The sequence below is a fragment of the Meleagris gallopavo genome, chromosome 4 (assembly GCF_905368555.1).
Source record: "Meleagris gallopavo chromosome 4, MGAL_WU_HG_1.1, whole genome shotgun sequence".
NCBI lineage: Eukaryota > Metazoa > Chordata > Aves > Galliformes > Phasianidae > Meleagris > Meleagris gallopavo.
In genome coordinates this window covers 36,675,204-36,695,869 of record NC_139407.1, presented here as the reverse complement: position 1 = coordinate 36,695,869, position 20,666 = coordinate 36,675,204, and the positions used below count along the sequence as shown (strand labels likewise).

At 38.7% G+C, this 20,666-nt stretch overlaps 1 protein-coding gene across 1 annotated transcript in view; it reads left to right on the top strand.

Annotated features, from left to right (window-relative positions):
• Positions 1-20,666, top strand: part of ANK2 (ankyrin 2) — a 230,440-nt gene that overhangs the window by 125,857 nt on the left and 83,917 nt on the right. Inside the window, exons 10-20 of the mRNA XM_085222883.1 lie at positions 3,988-4,086; positions 5,391-5,588; positions 8,448-8,546; positions 8,716-8,814; positions 11,219-11,317; positions 12,472-12,669; positions 14,646-14,744; positions 15,279-15,377; positions 17,856-18,053; positions 19,444-19,542; positions 19,647-19,745. Of these exons, the coding sequence (XP_085079009.1) occupies positions 3,988-4,086; positions 5,391-5,588; positions 8,448-8,546; positions 8,716-8,814; positions 11,219-11,317; positions 12,472-12,669; positions 14,646-14,744; positions 15,279-15,377; positions 17,856-18,053; positions 19,444-19,542; positions 19,647-19,745 (1,386 nt within the window). The remainder of the gene's footprint in view (positions 1-3,987; positions 4,087-5,390; positions 5,589-8,447; positions 8,547-8,715; positions 8,815-11,218; positions 11,318-12,471; positions 12,670-14,645; positions 14,745-15,278; positions 15,378-17,855; positions 18,054-19,443; positions 19,543-19,646; positions 19,746-20,666) is intronic.

Sequence of the window (20,666 nt, the reverse complement as noted above, 5' to 3'; positions counted from 1 at the left end):
CGCAAACACCCTCGGAAGGTGGGAAGAAACCGCCTACCTCAGCTGCTGTAGTTATCACACAAATTGAGTTATTTATGTTAAATGTTGTCAACAGTGAAATTCCATTTTTCTTGCTCTGGGATTATTTATTTATGTATCTATTGTGCTGAATGAGCTATGGGCGTCCCTTAATGCTCATTCCTGGAACCTATTGTGTTTTTTTTTTTTTTTTCATAAGATGTCAGAACAGATGTGCCTGTCTGCATTTGCAAATGGTTGTGGGCTTCCTGTCACTAAGCCGTGTTGTGCTCAGATCCTAACACTGTCTTGGGCCAATGCTCTGGTTACAGTGTTTATTCCTGCAGTAAAGCTGCTGCGACATTTTCTCCTGGTCTTAGCAAATGGGCAGATCACTAATAATTCATTGGCAGTGTTTGCCACTCCTAAAGGAATGTTGAATTATAAATATCTAATTACAATGCAGATACTGCTATAAAAAATTTAGTGGATTAAAATAATATTTACAAAGTGTGGGATGATGTTGTACTGATCATCTAGGCAAGCTGCATAGGTGGTGACTATTACTGATAGTTATTTAAGTTAATATTTTATTACTCAGGCAAACATGTAGTATAATTTTTGCTGTATTTTTCAAACCCTTACTTTGAGGGGCATACTTGGAGGCGTATTTTAGAGCATGTTCAATTATATCAAGACTTTGAGAGCTTAGAACAAGACCAAGAGGTATGCTTGCCTTGTTCTTTTTTAAAGACTTAAAAATTTAATAGTAATGCTAAAATGAGCAATTGAAAAGTTCTTTATGCGTTAAACAAATTTGGACCATTTTGCTTGTCAAACATACAGAATAGTAAGGTTTCATTTTACCCTCATACAAATGACAATATTCAACTGCAGTTTGCAAGAATTCTGCGATAATTTGGCCTTTGAATTTTAAGTACAATTAACAGTCTTCATTCAAATGAGCAAAACTCTCCTTCTGCTGAGATACTGCTCACATAATTTCCTATTTTCCCAAGACTCTCTTGGAAGCATATTCTTATTATTTCAGTATTTCTGGTAAAGTGAAAGAAAGCATTTTAATTTCCGTGAAATGACTTAATAATTTATCTGCCCAAGTTCTGCAGTTTGGAGTCATGCGTGGAATTAAAAAATGATTTTGTGGGTTAAAGAATGACCAGTATTGATCTTCAGGAAAAAAAGGCAGAAGTTTAATTTCTATTTTGTGGCAACCATTTAAAAGGAAAGTGAAAGTAATGAAATTTCATTACCTCCACGAATACAGTGTGGATTGTAGTGTTGTTTCAAGCAGTGACCCACCTGCTGGATACATTGCAGCGTGTGCTAGGAGAGTACCACATACCAGGACAATTGAATGCGAGGTACAGGAAGTCTCTTGGAAAATAAAAAAAAAAAAACACTTCTGTTATTTGAGATGAGAGGTTAAATACTGACCTTCTAAAGACAAAGATATATAGAATTTCTTATTTCTTTCTGTGCTTCAGGTTTGCATCTCTTCAACCCTATGTTGTATGTCCAGTCAAAATGCATGTTAGTTATTTCAGTCAGCATGTGTTCTTCACACTATGAGATGTACCAACTCGCGATGGAATAATTAAAAAGGGGTGTAGGCAAACTCCTGCAACAGCGAGAGCTGCAAGGATCATTGCTAATAGATAATGATGCAAAAGCAGATTCATTTGGTACAGTAGTACCTCTCTTACTGGTGGTTATTGTCAATATGTCCTCATTGTATTAGGCACTAATTCTACTACAACAACTCTCTCTTTTCAGTTTTCCTCATCTCTGAATAAAACATAAGCACAAACAGAATCTGAGGTATTAAATGTATACTAAGTTTTAAAATATGTATACTGTTTTACCTAGTGTAGAAAGAGGGAAAGGAGTTACCTGGTAAAACTGCAGAGCTTATTGATTAATTTGCCTACAGAGAAGTGCACAGATAGTAAATATACACGTTTATAAAATTTAAGACAAAATCTAATAAAGTAGATATTTTAGTCTATTTTTCAGGCAATTATAGCACGGAACAAAGGAGAAAAAGGTGTTTTTCTTTCTTTTTTTTTTAATTTATTTTTAATTTAACAATTTAGTTCTTACTTTACTTTTAACTAGACTTTCTTGTGGAGTCCACGTGTTTCTTGTCTTATATTGTTCTTTTTTTCCCCTCTGCGGATTTTTTTTTTTCTCTAAGGCATCACAATTCTTTCTACCTTTCTTTCACTATTCAATTAAATAGAATAACATCGAAGTCACTATGCAGATAAGGAATGTGAACATTCCACCTTGATTAAAATGTACAGTATGAAAGGCCAGAAATGGGAAATATATACCAAATAAATTCCCTATCTAGAATACATTTTAAACATTCTTGCCTTAGTAATGCTAATGAGAATGAGCTATACAAAATTCCATTACGTCGACCAGATTGACTTCGTGCTGAACACCCTTTAATTCTGTTTGTGAGTTTGATCTTCCATCCATTGAATTTCATTGCAAAGCTTTTATGGAATTTAGTGCTGCAGCAACTGCCTCTGAGATAGCAAGTGCCAAGGCACACCTAACCCTGCCACGCTTCTGAAAAATCTCTGCACACAGTAGATAAATAAGGGAGAAAAATTCTTCCAGATCTCAGTTCCTCACTGATGTGGAGCTTTGTGCAATGCTAACTCCAAAAGGTGCTCCGTGCTTCTAAAATTGAGGACGAGAGAGGATCTGCTTCTTGGAAGTACCATTTGCGGAGCGTGAAAGGGCTGTGTTTGGATAACCAAAATGATGTTGCAATATGAAGCTACTTTTAATTTAAGTACATTAGCAGTAGTAGTAAAAATGATGTAGTGTTCCCACAAATTCCAGAATGACAAACTGCATGTGAAGGAGGGTCACTAAGGTGTAAGAAAGGTTGTGTTACTGCATTTTCAGTTTATCTTTTTGAATTGTAAGTCATGAATCTATCCCAGACAAACATACTCATAATTGTGTTGTTACTAGATTCTTCAGAAAGAGCCCTGGAGTTATAGCATCTACTTCATCTAAGACAATCAGCTTGTCTCAAAGAGAAAGGCTTTTTTGTGATTAAAACTATTAGCGTTTAACAATTGCAAATGTAACATTGTATCTGTTGAACAAGTATTGATGACTTTTATGAGGGTACGCTTAAACAGTATCAGATTCTAATGCGATGAAAACTTGGGTTGTGAATTTCCTTTTTTTCTGTCATTCAGCACTGATATTCATTCCCAAACACTTTTCTTGCTATGTATTTCCAGTCTTTTTCTGAATAAGAGTATAATTGTAGTGGAATGATCTAGAATGCATTCTCCTGTCTCATTGATGTATCTTTTGTTATCACTGTTGTGATCATTACTAAACAAGTTATAAGAAGTCTATTGATACAGGATAGTGTTCTGCAGCGGAAAAAATATTTTGGAGTTCTCAAAGTTATTTTAGGAAAGAATTGTTAGCTCTTTGTTCTCTATTTCAGACATGAAAGATTTCATTCTCTTGGTTGCTCCTTCTCTTTTTCCTTTCTGTTTTAAAATCATCTTTCTCCTGCTGCCTGTTTGGAAAAAAGTAAAATGAACTCTAGAGTAAATTTTCCAGCATGGATGTGTCTTATTTCATCCCTGCGTCAAAAGCAATCCAAAGGACAAATGTTGATTAATGAAGCAACCTTGGCCTAGCATACATTACACTGTGAGGCAATACAATCTCAAAGCCGTGCAGAGGAGAAGGAGAGGAGGAAGCAATGCATGCTGACACTAACTTCTCTGAGAATAGATTTCCAAACAGAATGGACTTCTCTGAAACTGTAATGTTAGTGTGTCCTTCAGTGAAACAATTTAAAAATAGGTAGGAAACTTTGTGTTGTGGAGCCAGCTTTAGTTAGAAGTCAAAACAGGCTGCTCAGAGTGCCAGGATGAACACAGGGAAGATGTGCTCATTCACTACCTGTTGTTTTGCTTTAAGGATGGACTCACACCACTCCACTGTGCTGCAAGAAGTGGACATGACCAAGTTGTGGAGCTGCTTCTGGAACGAGGTGCCCCACTCCTTGCAAGGACCAAGGTGTGTGCCTTATTGGAAGAATGTGTTAATGGCTCTATGTAACTTTACAAAGAATATTTAATATTACTGAAAGGATGAGGAAGAAGAACATTTTTGTTCTGTTAAAGGAAAGGTAGTCATGGGGAGAATGATCCAAAAATAAAACTTTCTTACCAAATATGTGAAACAGTATACACTTTGTTACTAAATTCAGACTAAACGCAATACAGAGTTCAATTGAAATCACTTTACTTTTGTGGCTTTTTACAGCCATAGAACACAAAGATGTAAAAGCTGTGTCAGTCACTCCTGAGAGATGATTTGTGGTAGATATTTTCTGATTCTTGACCTGGACTATTTCATGGACTATTTCATGCTTGGAAAGTTATTTTTTGTGTTTTTACTGATATCTGAAAGTAAAGCATCTCAGATGAATGCATATGCTGTCTCTTTGATCAGATTATTTAGAAAAAGGCACTTGTAGCTTAATAACAAACCCCAGTGAGCAGTACTCCAGAGTGCCTGACAAATGTCACTGTTATCATTAATTGCAAAACAGTGCAATGGAGTATTGCAATGACATGCAATACTTGGGAGATCAAGATTAACAAGCAACTGAAATACCATTTTCAGACCATGCATCCTTTACTGGGCCCTCAAACTTTTTCAAACATGGCTCTAAACAAGGATAGTTACTGTACTCTGAGCCACTGTTATCCATAATAGAGACCAAAGATTTTCTCTTGGTAATCTTCTGGGGAGATTTTATCACTGGGTTTTGTGCACATCAAATACATCAAGTAAGGATATGCTCAAGCTGTATATCCCTTTACAGCACCAGGTAGTACAGATCATCTCTTTATACAGGAGGTATCCACACTGAGATGTTAAAAAAAGTTCCTTAGAGCTTCACCAATCCCTTTGGTGAGAGAATGTGGTTAGGTAAATCTTATATGTTAATGCCCTCACATTACTAAATGGTAAAAGGCTGCCATAGAACAGACCCTACCCATCTGTTGTGTGTGCTTCAGGAAGGATTCCCAGGTGTTAGTGTTCAAAGGCAGATTTTGTCAGCCAGGAGAAAATATCAGGGTTGCAGTGGCAGCATCTCAACAGAGGATTGAGCAGAGCAGAACTGTTTCTTTAAATATCCCTGTATTTGCTGGAAAGGGAAGGGTGGCTACAGCCTTCCAGACTGTAGCTCAGATGCAGCTCCTTTTCTGTGGTGAGGGTACTCTGCAAAGTCACGGCAGTTTTCTTTGATTATATGCCACTATCTGAGTGAGAGATGCTAGAAGTTACCGTTCTGTTTTCTTTTGCCACAGAATGGGCTTTCCCCACTTCATATGGCGGCCCAGGGGGACCACGTGGAATGTGTCAAACATCTCCTGCAGCACAAAGCTCCTGTGGATGATGTCACGCTGGACTACCTGACTGCCCTCCATGTAGCTGCACACTGCGGCCACTATCGTGTCACCAAGCTCCTCCTGGACAAGAGAGCAAATCCCAATGCTCGTGCCCTGGTAAATCTGTCACACTTGTGTCATGTAACAAACCTACCAAGGGGACATGAGTAGCTCTTATTAGGAAAGCAAAGTGAAAGCTGTCAACAGACTCCAGCAACCCTGAATAGCTGCAGTCACAACAGTGATTGTCACAACCTACTGATTGCCAGTATTATATCTTGCATCATTAGGCCTGTGCCAAGTGGCTATAGTTTTAGGTCTGGTAGCTCTATGGAGTACCAAAAACCATTTGTAAGTGATGGTAACTTACACATATGTATTTTGTTGAATTAATAATTTATTTCTTCATATTATGCCACATGATAGAACACTTTTAAAAGCTTTCAATTGAGTCATTAAGGAAAATGGGGAAAATATATAAAAAAGCTAGAATTTCTATGTTTGTAGAATGTCTATACTTATCAAATTATAAGAAATTATGATGTCCCTTGTATTAGGTGCCATGTTTCTTCCTTTTTAAAAAACAGTTCTGATGCTTACATGAAAACAGGTACGATTCCTTTTATTCGCTGCGCAAACCATTATCTCTTGGAGGAAAAACATCGCATTTGTCTTCAGAAATTAAAAAAATAACTTTCAAGAGTCTAAACTATCCAAACTTGAACAAGATTTTCTCTAATGGGAAATGTCCCCATGAACTGTTCACTGGAAGAACCTGAAATACCAATACATTGCATACAATGAGGGAAAGAATGAGACTGTGAGCACTTGACACCTATGCGATAAAGAACTCTGCCATTGCCTGCTTTATTCAGTGCTTCCACAGTCTTTTTGCTGCAGTCCTCTCTGATATCTTCCTCAGCTTCTTGCCTTCAATATGTACTTTTCTTTCTGTGATAACTCCTGCAACCCCAAGGAATTTACACTTCCCTGCCTCTTTGCATATCATTCATGGCCCCTCTATACTTGCAAATCTCATAATCCTTCTTTTTTCTTCTTATGTTTTTCTTCTTTGGTATTCCCCATTATCATTTTTCATTTTGCCAGTCGTCTTCAATGCTGTTTTTCATCGTGATTTCTAGTTTTTCTTGCCAGTCTCCTGATTATCTTTAGCTGTACTTTCCTGAGCTGCCCACACAGACACACTGTATGCTTGCCTCCGCATCTTTCTTCTTCCCTTCCATGACAAGAATATATCTTCTGTTCCTCCCTTCCTGAGAAATATCTATCCTGGAAGGAAAGGAGTACACCCTCAGGCTCCTGCCTCTCTGCTCTCCTACCTCCAGAGTGTTTTGTTTTTTTTTTTTTTCTCTCTCTCACTTCCCCCCACAGTATGGACTTGTCACCACTGGCTTGTTTATAGTATTTAATACATTCAGAATGATCATCATTTTTGTTAGTAATATTTTTTCAGCCTTTTCCTGACTCTCATTCAAACTGTTTCTCACTTAAATAGCAAAGTTAAATAAACTCAGGCAGTAAAATTAAGTGGAAAAAATGGAAACTTCTGAAGCAGTAAAAGTTCTAATGAAATATATTGAAAGATGTAATGCAGGAGATAGAATATACAATGGTTTTGATTACTTCTTAAGAAACTGGGGAAGGTTATTTGTAATATTTAGCAGAGAGTACTATGTTGGAATAAGTTTTATAAATTACTCATTTTTGACTATATTAAAAACAATCATTAATATTTGCAAAATGTTGTGGGGATACAAGCACCTCATGAGTTCTCAGCTTTTTCAATTTTTGTACGCCTCAAAGTTCCTTCAAAACAACTAGTAATTAACTTTTCTCTTAACAGAAGCTGACTGTCATGTGTCTTTTTCTACAAGCTAAGTTGTTTACTACTAGTTCAGTGTTTATCAGTACTGATCCTTTTTATTACAAAATAGAGCAAGTAGTTGACATTGTTTAAAAAAAAAAAATGTTATCTGTGCTTTTCACTAAAATGTTCACGTGCAATGAATAATGTGTTTGCTTAACTTTAGGCACACACTTACCCTGTGTTAGCAATGCATAAAAACGGCTTGAAGTCAAAGCATGTATTATGTACACAATGTGAAGACATGCTTTGTTGAAAAAGCCCCAGTTTTACTGAATAAACATTTTGAAAGAAATGAATATCTACTGAGGGTGAGCAAAACACTAAAACTACTGTCTTACAGTTTAAAGTGCTAGGCTGCAACTCTAGTTTAAGATGTTCCCTTCTCTACTCCTCATTCTCTCCTGTTCCTGCTCCTTCCCATTTAATTTTAACCCAGATACCAAGGGCTGATACCTTGCTTACAGGAATAAAGGAAGCGGGGCCACAAATTTAGCAAGATTAAAGAATTGGTATTGTGAAACCAGAGATGAAATAGTGGTACTAATATAAGATAATCCTCCGGAATGCACACACACTTAAAAATGAATACAGTATACTGCAGGTTGATTTGTAAATACTAAATTAATATACATAGATACTTAGTTTATAAGCTTACTAGATAAAGGAAAAAAAAAAGATGGAATCTGGTAGAAATACTGTGTTCTGTTCTTAGAAAGGTATAGTATGTGTTTTATACATCTCAAAAGACCCTAACTGATTTCAAAGTTATCCTTACACATATATATGTTCAGTCTTTGGAACCACATACATACTTGCACGTGGGCATATCTTTGTGACTCAGAACGGGCACATCTGTATTTGGTTTTGAGAGGTCTAAGTTCAGTTTCTCTCCATTGCTAGAGAAGAAAGCAGCAGCACTGCTTTGTTCTCCTTGAGGCTCCTGGGAAATTTCTGTAATTCATAACCTCTTGTGCTTAAAGAACAATTGCTTCTAGTACTCTAACACTTCTGCTCCCAGTGTGCCAGCATGGAGCTATGTAGAAAGTCTAGCTGCATGTTTTTAACTAACATGACTGTCTTTTGCACAGAATGGTTTTACTCCACTGCACATTGCCTGCAAGAAAAATCGCATCAAAGTCATGGAACTCCTGGTGAAATATGGGGCTTCAATCCAGGCTATAACGGAGGTAGAAAAATGTTTCATACCCTGAAGAAACATTCCTTCTCTTTCTCCTTTTTTGCTTCTTTTTTTCTCTTTCCTGTCATGCCTCACCTTCGCTTATGTTTATTTAAACAAAGAAGCCCCTCCCCTACGCTCGTGCAGAGGAGTAAAACTGCTCTTGCTTTGTTTCGCAGTCGGGCCTCACACCAATACATGTGGCTGCATTTATGGGCCACTTGAACATAGTCCTCCTTCTGCTGCAGAACGGAGCCTCTCCCGATGTCACTAACATTGTGAGTATGGCTTTGACTAGAATCATCTGTGTGATGCTCACTACAGAAGGGTCCACGCGGTGCAAACAAAGGTCACATTTTAATGATACTTCATTACTTTATTCTGTGTTAGGACAAATTATGCTAGCACCTTTCCCAAACAGTGAAGAGGGGAAAATAGCTACTATTTTCCCCTCTTCACAATGCTCTATAGGCATTGTAAGCCACTTTTGGTTTTGTGTACTCTCCTGCAATACCTGAATAGGTAAAATTCCCTTAAAAATAGTCAAAGCAAGCTGATTATAAACCAAGTCAATTCAGAATGATGAAATTTATCTCCAAGAGACTCTAATTTCTACTTGCATAGCCTTGCTGGCCATAATGAAATTGTCTCATTTGTATTAATAAAAGGGTATTAAATGCTTAAACCTAATTAAACAAAAAGTTAAAATATTAAATTCAAGATGTTCCTTTTATACAGGAAATTCCAGGGACTAGTGCCTTGCAAAAGAACATATTTAAACTTGGAGAATGTGACCTTTGGGAGGTAACTAAACGCAGAACCTGACTTGTCATAGAATAATGGATGTGTTTGTATACCAATGGCTTAGTCACCAAGAATAATAACCATAAAAAGAACATGATGATTTCCTAAGTTGTATTTCATAGATATATTACTGTTTGAATTTGTCATTATAAACAAATATTTAACTTCTGACTATCTGCTCGTTAAAAGCAGCTCTTTACCAGAAATGTTATAAATAAGTGTTCCCAAGAAGAAAATAACAAGAAAAAGTTATTAATTTAGGTACGCTGGTTTATTAGTTTTTCCTGTCAGAAGAATCTTATATGGAGCCTAGTGACAGCGTTACGTACTCCAAGCTGTTTGAATCATTAGGACAGATTCTTCTTGATAAAATGTTCTACTGCTTTCTATTTCTTGTAAAAGCAATCCATACATAAAACCTTTATTGATGAGATGGAAGCCAACAAGAAATTGTTGTGGAAACAATTTCAAATGCTGTGGTGGTGCTGCTGGACTTATTTGTGCAAAGTTTAACACTTCACACTTTGTGCTACATAGGTATCTTGGCTTTTACTTGGTAAGCAGAAATCCCCTGCTGGATTACTAACTGTTTCCAAAAGCTGAATTGTGTTGTTAACTCAGGTATAAAAGGGTGTTTATAGGAACTTGATCATTAGATTGTGAGAAATGTAAAAATTATTCTCATTTTAAACAGTTCATTCTTCAGGTAATAACGTTTACCTAGATTCTGCATTATAGTTTGCAACAGAGACTGTGAGATTTTGTTTGCTGCCTACTTACTAATCACAGATGGTGATCCAACATTAATTTTACATTGATCACTGGTAAATCAACTACATGTCCAGAGGGTTTGCTTTGAGTTCGTAATAGGAGGCAAACTCAGGTTATTTCTTTTTGCTATGTCTATGCAGAAGGTTGAGAAGACCTGATCTCTGACACAAAAGATCTTGACAAGAGTGTTCAGTTTGGCACTTACAGTTTAACTTGACAGTCACAGTAATAACATATAGTCCAGCTCTATAGGAAGAAGAAAAAAAACTCTTAACAGAAATGATCAGTCCTGCTGTGTTGTCATACTTAACAGATATATGCAGACCTGTCCCAGCGCCTAATGTATCAGATACCAGTGAGCTGCACAGGGACTATTTTAGTCCACTTTATGATGTTGAGCTCAGAAAACGTTGAACTGTGCAAAATTCAGCTAGAAATACCATCATCAAGGAGTAGTCACTTTCAGTGTTTCTTTGCAAACCTATGCAAAAAGTAAATGTTTCAGATGTGTCACCTGTACTTCGTTATCATGATCTGAATTTCAACATCACTCCAGTTAGCCTTCCAGAATTTCATATGCTCCTTCAAATTCTGTTTGCTGGAGAAGGCTTGAAGCAAGATTCATTTCATAGCCTACAGACAGATCTGTGCTGCTGAGCACAGATTTTACACATTTCATATGCTGGCTCAGTTGTGCGCAGCTGCTGCAAGGCATTTTAAAGCTGCCAGCTCCACACAGTGTGCAGAAAGAGACCATCTGGAGAAAAATCCCCTTCCATTTTGAGGCTTGTGTGCCTTACAACGCCTTGAAAGAGACAAGTTCATTGTACAATTGTACAAAGGAAATGTTCAATGTACATCAGCACAATCTGATGCACCTGTATATAGAAAGCTGAGGAACATATGTGACCAGGCAAGTGTAAAAGGTAGAATACTGTATAAATAATTTTTCTCCAGAATCACTGAATTTGCGAACCATAAATTACCCAGGTTTGGCACATGTACACATGCAATGTTTCTTAGCTCCTTGTCTCAGCTGGCAGAAATGCAGAGCTCTATTTCTTCATGGAGGTTTAAGACATTGAAATTTTTTTTACTTTTCTGCAGCGTGGAGAAACTGCACTGCACATGGCAGCACGTGCCGGGCAGGTGGAAGTAGTTCGTTGTCTCCTGAGAAATGGGGCCCTAGTTGATGCTCGAGCCAGGGTAGGTGTTCTGCTCACAGCTTTTTTTTTTTTTTTTTTTTTGCTTTTTCTCACTAAAAAATACAGCTGAAGCAGGGAACCAAAGAGAATTAATTTCATTTTTATATAATCTGTGAATTCAACACTAAACAAATCTTAAACAGTTCCGAAAGCAGCAACATATTTCTGTGTGGATGCTTCAAATAGAATGTGTGCAGTGGGTTGACCCTGCCTGGCTAGTCATTCTGGCTCAGTCTTCATGCTGTTGCTTGTTCTTTCCTTGCAGGATCAGGGTAGACAATCAAAAGGTAAAAAGTGATTGAAACTCTTGGGGTGAGATAAAAGCAGTTTAATAAGTGCAGGAAAAGGGAAAAAAAATAACAGCAGAACAGTATAAACACAGAACAAAACAAGCTCTCCCCCCCTGCAAGTGACGCAAAGGCAATCACTCACTACCTCCCACAAGCAGATTGGTGATCAGTCTGTCTCCAAGCAACAGCTCTTTTGGAAAAGCTCACCCTCTAGTTTTATTGCTAGGTATGACATTACAGGGAATGGATTATCTTCTTGGTCCATTCAGAGCAGCTGTCCTGGCTGTGTCACCTTCCAGCTAAGAAGGCCTTGACACTGCAAGGACTGCTCAGCAATACCTAAACCACTGGTGTGTTAGCAACCCCATTTTGGTCACAAATCTAAAACACAGCACCATATGAGCTGCTAGAAGAAAATTAGCTCCAGTCCCAGGCAGACTCAGTACAATATGCCTGATTCAGACCAGCAGCAGCTGTTCCATCTGAGAAGGTACACAGCAATATCCTAAATCCAAACATCAAGCATTCTGATAGCAGTTAGTACTAGATGATGAAAACATAAATCATTTTCAGAGCAAAGTAGCCGGTGTATAACAAAGTAAGAACACAAAAGAGAGCAAGTGAGGGGGGAGCTACGCGTCATCATGCTGAGACAAGAAAAATAATGTTTTTCTTTGCGTTACTTTCTGTTATAAGCTGAACCTCATCCGAAAAATTAACCTGCTCTCTTCTGCTGCTTTTTTGTGCTGTCGCTTCTTAGTATTTTTCCAAGACAAATGCATAGAAATGTTTATTAGTATAAAATATGATATTGGATTCAGAATAGGTCTACCTGCTCTAATCGTCTACTTGATTTGAGTTGTAGGAAGAACAGACTCCACTGCACATTGCCTCTCGCTTGGGTAAAACAGAGATTGTCCAGCTTCTGCTACAGCACATGGCTCACCCTGATGCTGCAACAACTAATGGATACACTCCACTGCACATCTCTGCCAGAGAGGGACAAGTTGATGTTGCATCAGTTCTCCTGGAGGCAGGTGCCTCACACTCCATGTCCACCAAAGTAAGTCAGAATGCTTTGTGATTGTACTCTAGCAGTATAAGCAGTGTATGCTTGAGCATGCTTGTTTCATGAGGGATGTACTTTCACGCTGAGAAACTGAGCTACTTTGCGTCTTGTTTTTTTCCTATTTAATCAGCAGCAATCCAGTAAACTGAAATAATGTATCAGGCATTGATTGAGTTTTGACAGTTTTTACTGTCATCTGAAATGGAGACTTTGGATCCTACCGAAGCCAAATCCAGATCATGATAAACACATGGCTATAACAAGCTTAAAATGTAAATGAAGTCCTTCTATATAACTCTTTGCCATTGTGTTACGAACAGGACTTTTGTTGCCAAAATTTTCAAACTAGAAAGTGCAGATTTGAGGGAAGGAAGCAAATTATTATTAGTATTTTTTCTAATGAACAAGTCTGTTTATTTTTCAATACCTTGTTTATTTAAACAGTAAAATAATTTTGTCTATACTAAATGAAAGGATTGTTCCTAAATGTTTGTTTATACAATTCAGTATCTGTCCAGTCTCATCTAATTCTGAATTTATTTTCAGCAGTTCTATAAGCAAGATATCACATGACCCAATGGGCCATTTTTCTAAATTTATAAAAGAAATAGTCTGTGGAATATTATTGTTTTGTTAGCAAAAAATGGCTACTACCAATACATTTCTAACAGAGTTGTAAACATATAAGAAAATAGATACTGTGACTAGAATTATGTGCCAAGGTATTTCTTTCTAATGTATCACATGTGATTAAGTAGTACCTCTGATTTTACAGTAGGAGCTTAAAATGTATTTTTGAAGAATTTGATGTTTTCTGGGGTTTAGAGGACTAAACCAGCAATTCTGAAATTATGATCTATGGATTACTGGGCATGCTTGCTGTTGTCCTTTTATCCGTCTGTTAAATCACATAAAAATGGCTAAAAATACACTAAATACTTTCTCACTTTTCCATGCTTTGTGACATTTGCTTTTAGTACTGCAGAAACATTCTATAAGTATGAATAGGGGAAGATTATCTCCAGATTATCTTTCTACAGACCTTTGGTTCATGAGCTGGAAATGTTTGAGATTTCCTAACATAAACTCCTGTTGAGGTGGGATTTCTGGAACAAGTTGATGATGATGATGAGCATTACACATCGCTGGTGTGTCATGCAAATAGGTATTTGCAGCTACCTGGAATTACTGTCAGAACAACAGGGTAGTCTGCCACCTACTGTTTTCCTTATCAGCTCCATTTTTAAAATTGAAAGAGTAGGTGAACTGCACATTAGTTTTTCATAGACTTTGTCTGTGCATCACTGATATGCGTTACTAAAACAAATAGAAAAGTACTCTTTCAAAAATGCAAGATTTTTGTCATGTCACCATGATGTTTTACCAAAAGCACTGCTATTGAGTCAGGTGGTGACATTTTTAGCTGAAGTTCAGAGGCTCCAGCAGAGACTGTTGTTACAAAAAAAAAAAAAAAAAAAAAAAAAGACCAAGTTGAAATTCTTCAACAAGCTCTCTAAAGAATGAACACAAAGTTTGGAGCTTTTCTCATTGAATTTAATTGGTGTTTCATTGTTACTGGAACCAATTGACACAAGAAATATTTCTACAACTGTTATCATAAAGCTAAAAAAAAATAATAATGGAGGTGGTTTGGAATAGAAATTTGAACAAGTGCCTTCCTTGCTCACATAGTGTTACGTTGCTAGTAGAATCTGTATAAGATAAGCTATATGCTACTCTGCCACCACATACATGGGAAAGAATAATGAAAGGGGAAAACTTATTTTGTATTTCATGGTTCTCAAAATGCTTTTAAGAGATGATGCTATTTCACCATTAGGCTATAGATTCTGACAGCTTGAGTATAGGTCAAGGAATTACCAACTTGTTTAATAACATAGCTCTCGAAAGGGAGGTGTCAGCATGCTTTCTAACACAAACATTTGCCTTTGCCTCCTGAAATTTTTCAGAAGGGATTCACACCTTTGCATGTGGCAGCCAAATATGGGAGCCTGGAAGTGGCAAAGCTCCTCCTGCAGCGTCGTGCCTCTCCTGATTCAGCCGGCAAGGTATAAGCAGAAAGAAACAAAATTTAGCTGCATTTTGGGTTCTTACTTGGCGAAATGTGCATACAAAGGAAGCCTGCAGTCATTTTCATATGGTGGTGTTAGCTTTATTAAGATCACGCCCTTCCAAGGCTGTCAGTTGTGTCTGGTAGCATTGGAGGCTGTGGTGCTGAGCACTGTGTTTAGGTTCCCTACAGGAGAGTTTTGCAATGGGTAGCTAGAGGACAAAGACATTTCTGTGGCTCCAGAAATACCGATTTCATAGGAATGTCCAAACCGTAGAAATCATAATTAAAAAACACAGGAGTAAGACCGTTTTTTGCTCTGTGCTGTGGGAACTGGTTCTCACAGGGTTGGGGGAGATGGAAACCACGCTGGTGGCTGCATTAAGAGGGCCCCCCAGGCTCCCCCTCAGCTGCTCTTCTCCGCATTAAACAGCCACTGCCCGTGACTTCTCGTCACTAACATTAACCGCCGCCCTGCGCTCGGGGTCCCGCTGGTACCCTCCCTCACTAACGCCCCTAACCGCCCTTACAGAACGGCCTCACGCCCCTGCACGTGGCGGCCCATTACGACAACCAGAAGGTGGCGCTGTTGTTGCTGGAGAAGGGCGCCTCGCCCCACGCGACCGCCAAGGTGAGCTCCTCCCCGACGGCACGCCCTGCTCATGCAGTCATAGCATTGCTGAGGTTGGAAGGCACTATTAAGATTTTCCAGTCCAACCGTCTGCTCATCACTACACTAAACCATGTCCCTCAGTGCCACTTCTACCCTTTCCTTGAGCACCTCCAGGGTGGTGACTCCACCAGTTCCCTGGGCAGCCTGTTCCAATACCTCACCACTCATTCTGAGAAGAAATTCTTCCTAATATCCATCCTGAACCTTCCCTGGCACAACCTGAGGCCATTCCCTCTCATCCTATCAATTGTTACGTGGGAGAAGAGGCCGATCTCTATTTCACCACAACTCCCTTCAGGAGTTGTAGAGAGCCATGAGGTCTTCCCTGAGCCTCCTCTTCTCCAGACTCAACATTCCCAGCTCTCTCAGCTGTTCCCCATAAGACTTAGTCTCCAACTAACGCCAGCTTAGTTGTCCTTCTCTGGACGCACCAGGGCCTCAATGTCTTGTAGTGAGGGACCCAAAACTAAACACAGCACTCAGGGTGTGGCCTCACCAGTGCTGAGTACAGAGGGATGATCACCTCCCTGCTTCTGCTGAATGCACTATTTCTGATACAAGCCAGGATGCCATTGGCCTTCTCAGCCACCTGGGCTCTTTGCCAACTCATGTTCAGCCAAAACCCCCAAATCCGTTAGTCCCACAGAGCCTTCCAGCCACTCTACCCCAAGCCTGTAGTGTTATATTGAGTTGTTGCAACCAAAGTGCCAGACCTGACATTTGGTCTTGTTGAGCTTCATCCCACTGGCCTCATGCCAGTGATCAGTCTGTCCAGGTCCCTCTATAGGGCCTTTCTGCCCTCAGGCGGATCAGTACATCCTCCCAGCTTGGTGTCATCTACAAATTTACTGAGGGTGCATTCAATCCTCACATCCAGATCATCAGTAAAGTTATTAAACAGGACTGGCCCTAATACTGACCCCTGAGGAGCACCTCTAGTGGCTGCTCACCAGCTGGATTGACCTCTATTTGCCACCATTTTCTGGGCCTTGACATCCAGCCAGGTCTTTACTTAGTGAAAAGTACACGTCTAAGCCTCCCTTCCTTCTTTCCTCTCTCCTTCCTACCCTTCCTTCCCACTGCTTTTCTCTATCTCATGGAGAGTAGGAGGCAGCACCATGTCTAACACCCTGAGGGCAGCCTGGCCGCAACCTCCTTTGGTACTGTAGCCAGTGCTAGTTCCATGTGGGAAGTTTCAATTCAATGTAAATTTAAACAAGACCAAACAAACAACAACAAACCCCAAACAGACAAACAAACAAGATGTGGATGACTGAATGTTGGAACAGGTTGTCCCCAGGGGCATGGGATCCTTGGAAGTGATAAAAATGCGACTAGGCTAGACCCTGAGCAATCTCATATGAATAACCACTCAACTGCACAAATTATTGTTCTTCCAAACCTTTCCTGAAAAAGAGCTACATATGTGTATGCTGCATATTTGTGCATATTTGTGCCTCTCTTTGCTCATTTTATATTTGTGAGCTTCAGTCATAGTTGGAACTTACTTTAGTGTTGTGTATTATTAGAAACAATGTGTATATTATGACCACGTACAGGCAGAATTCATTCTGGGATTGGAAATAGTGTTATGATTTCACTGTGTTAGGCAAAGGCTACCAAAAGGGAAGAATAATGAGAATGTGTGCTGTCTTCAGCATGTTCTGTCCTGCAAGGGAATGCTGTTTTACATGCTGATAGAAAATGGGGCCCATCCTTGAAGTAATTATATGAGAACTTTTTACATTGATGTGCAAGAAAGGTGGCAAAAGCTACAGTTGAAATTGGATAGCTTGGTGAAGCTCCCTTTTAAGAAGATACAGACCAACCAACATCTCCACAGAGACTGTCTGATGCAATCTATTCTCATGATATTCTGTGATTCTCAATTTTCTCACTTAGTGCATTCTAAAGCGATTAAAGGTGGGAAGTTGTCTTGTTCCCAGAGTACCAATAATGTCTTTCCGCTTTGCTTAAATGGTCAATTTGATCAGAATAACAGTATTCCATATTACTGGTTCCAGCCAGAACTATGTCTGACGTATCAAAATTCCTTATGCAGACACATCTTTACCACGCAGTCCTAAAACACGTAATATAATGAAGAGTGTGCACCCATTGCTCGTCACAGGGAGCATCACTCAAAAGTGAATATTTACAACATAGGATATTCAAAATACAGGTTTCAAACGCAGGGTAATTTAAGGTTATCAGATTAAGAAGTCCTGTCTGCCCTAGTGAGAGCCTGCTTTTTCTAGTTGGTTTGGACAAACTAATAGATTGCAAAAGCATGCCTGGTGTTGAAAATATAGCGGACTCCCAACTCTAATCATAAGGAGTAACTGAAAATCATACAGTTCTAAGGCACCTGACTTTTTAGGCTTACATGGCTCTTGTATTAACATTACTCTCGTTTTGTTTCCTAACCTGTGTTAGAATGGATACACCCCTCTACACATTGCTGCCAAGAAAAATCAGATGCAGATAGCTACCACACTGTTGAACTATGGGGCTGAGACCAACATTTTGACCAAACAGGGAGTGACACCACTTCATTTAGCCTCCCGAGAAGGTCACACGGACATGGTAACATTGCTTTTGGAGAAAGGATCCAATATCCATGTGGCAACAAAGGTAACTCACAGCTGAAGGCAAAGTGCTATCTATGTCAAGAGCATCCAGGAAAATACAAAACTCTGTGGGAATAAGGTCATGCTCTCAGAAATTCTCCACTTCCTTGTATGCATATTTCAGTATCTGCAGAAGTGACAAAAGTTGGCAAACAGAAGAAGTGAGGAGAGGATACATAGGAACGGCAGATAGATTGATCAGTTAACCTGTATCATGTATTTAATACGTTTACTGGGTAGCCCATTAGAGAAGCTGCAGTTGTTTGCTGTGACCAGAGAAAAATTATGTACCACCTGCTCTGGTGGAGAGGAAACAGGACAAAAGAGGCTAGATAAAATGGTTTCTGAGGCATTCAGAAAGGTGAGACAACTGCATTTTTGTTGTGTTGCAAACTTGCCATCTCTTACCTGCATCAGGCATGTTCCTCAAGTTTTACATTAGATCCAAAGGATGAGGAATGTAAAATTCTGGAGTTTGCGGGTCTGTGGGTTGATTTAATTACATATAACAGAAACCTGAGAGCTGCAGTCCAAAATTTAGTGCCAGCAAAGGCTCTTTATTATCATATATCTTACTCTTTAGCCATTTTGCCAAGGTGAGGAAATGAGTGACAAATAACAACGGTATTAGTGGAGTAGTGAGTGAAAAAAACCTGCTCTGGAGGATCTGTCCAATCCTTTGGATCTCCTATGGTTATACTTGATGAGCCTACATAGAAGATAAGTGTAGAGAAAACCTATATTTTCATAGGTCGCCAGATTTACACAGGCATATATGTAAATTTTATTTACCTTAAATTGAAAGCCTGTAGTTTTTGTTCGTACGAGTCAAAATGAATGGCTCAAGTCTCTCGTTATTTAGCATTAATATAATATGCTATATAACCAATAAGAAATACTGTAGTTTTCATTTCTCTCAAAAAGTTTATTCCCTTCCTCGTTCATGGCCAAGCATCATGTGTGATCACAGTGAGCTTACAGTTAATTACTATATCCATTTCCTTGGCATCTTTGAGTGGGATCTGGGGTTTCGGGTTAGTTTCTTCATTCGGACTCTTGCCTGCAGTTGTTAAGGTTCCCCCATCTGAGGAATGGGAAGCACAGCACTCTAATTTATTAATGGGACTCTCAGCTTCCTTAGTGACATTATACTATAAAATCCAAGTGTGATCATTGATGCTTGAAACATTTATTCTGTTGTTATGGTGATGTAATTTCTGTGGAGCTATTCGTCAGCGTGACAAAAGAAGCATCAACTCTACTTTGTTTAAAACACATGTTTAGAAGTTAGAGTCTCTCCATCTTTTAAAGATAAGAAAGTGAGAAAGGCTAGATTTGTAATCTGAAGAAGGTTTTATTTATATATTCATTTATATTATATATTCCATTTCCAGACTGGACTGACATCCTTACACCTTGCAGCTCAAGAGGATAAAGTGAATGTAGCTGAAATACTCACAAAACATGGTGCAAACCAAGATGCTCAGACAAAGGTAAATCATTTAGTGGCTACTTGTCTCCAGTGTGCCAAAGGATGCTATCATCATAAAGGAATATTCCACTGAGCTTGCAGTTGTATTTCTATGTTCTCTTGTAGCTTGGTTATACACCTTTAATTGTGGCCTGTCACTATGGAAACATCAAAATGGTGAATTTTCTTCTCAAGGAGGGAGCAAATGTCAATGCTAAAACAAAGGTAAATAATTTTTCATTGCTTTCTTGTGGTCTTAATGTGAGCTTGTTAACCAAATGCTACTGATACATACCACTAAGTACCTTTTTTACTAGGAAACTGTAATTATTGACATGTTTTGATCTGTGGCTATAGTGGAATGCATTGTGTCTGCTGCATCATCTTGTTCAATGTTTACAAAAGAAAAGTCAGATAGCTCTTTGGGATTATGTAAGGGAATTGGTATTTTTTTGTTGTTGTGGTTTTATTTGTTTTCTCCTTATCATTTACAACTAACAAGTTTATTTCTGATTTCATTCACACATGGCTTACATCACTGTAATGCTGATGTGTTGCCAAACTACAATTCAGAAACTGGGTGATTCCAGATTCTCTCTGATCTGTTGGGAGAAGAGTGGGAAAAATTACTCACAATCAAAGCATGTGTGACATGACTTTGATAAAGGAAACATCAACAGTGGGAGAATGCAACTTACTCAGGACAAGTTTGGTTGTTTGTTTTTTTTTTTGATGGAGAGCTGGTTATGCTATTATCAACCAAGTCTGCTGAAGTGGACAGAACTGCGTGTAGCCAAATACTGAGTGTAATCCACGGGCTTTACCAATTTTTTCCAGTGTAAACTGGTGTACCTAACAAAAAAAATGTCATGTCTTGTGGATCAAAAAGTTTATATCTCCTAAGTATACAAAAACAGGTTCTGGTGACTACATCAATGTGTTGCACCAAAGATGTTATCACATCACTCTTATCCAAGAAGTGAAGGCTACCCTGGAGCTGGTAGTCTTCAGCATAGTTAAAGCTGATGTCAGACAATAGCTTATTTCTAGTTTCATATTGGATCTCTTGGGATCAGTATGAAAAAGTCTGTTGATATTGCTGATAAATATACTTAGTATTTGTAAAATCCATACCAGATCATAAGC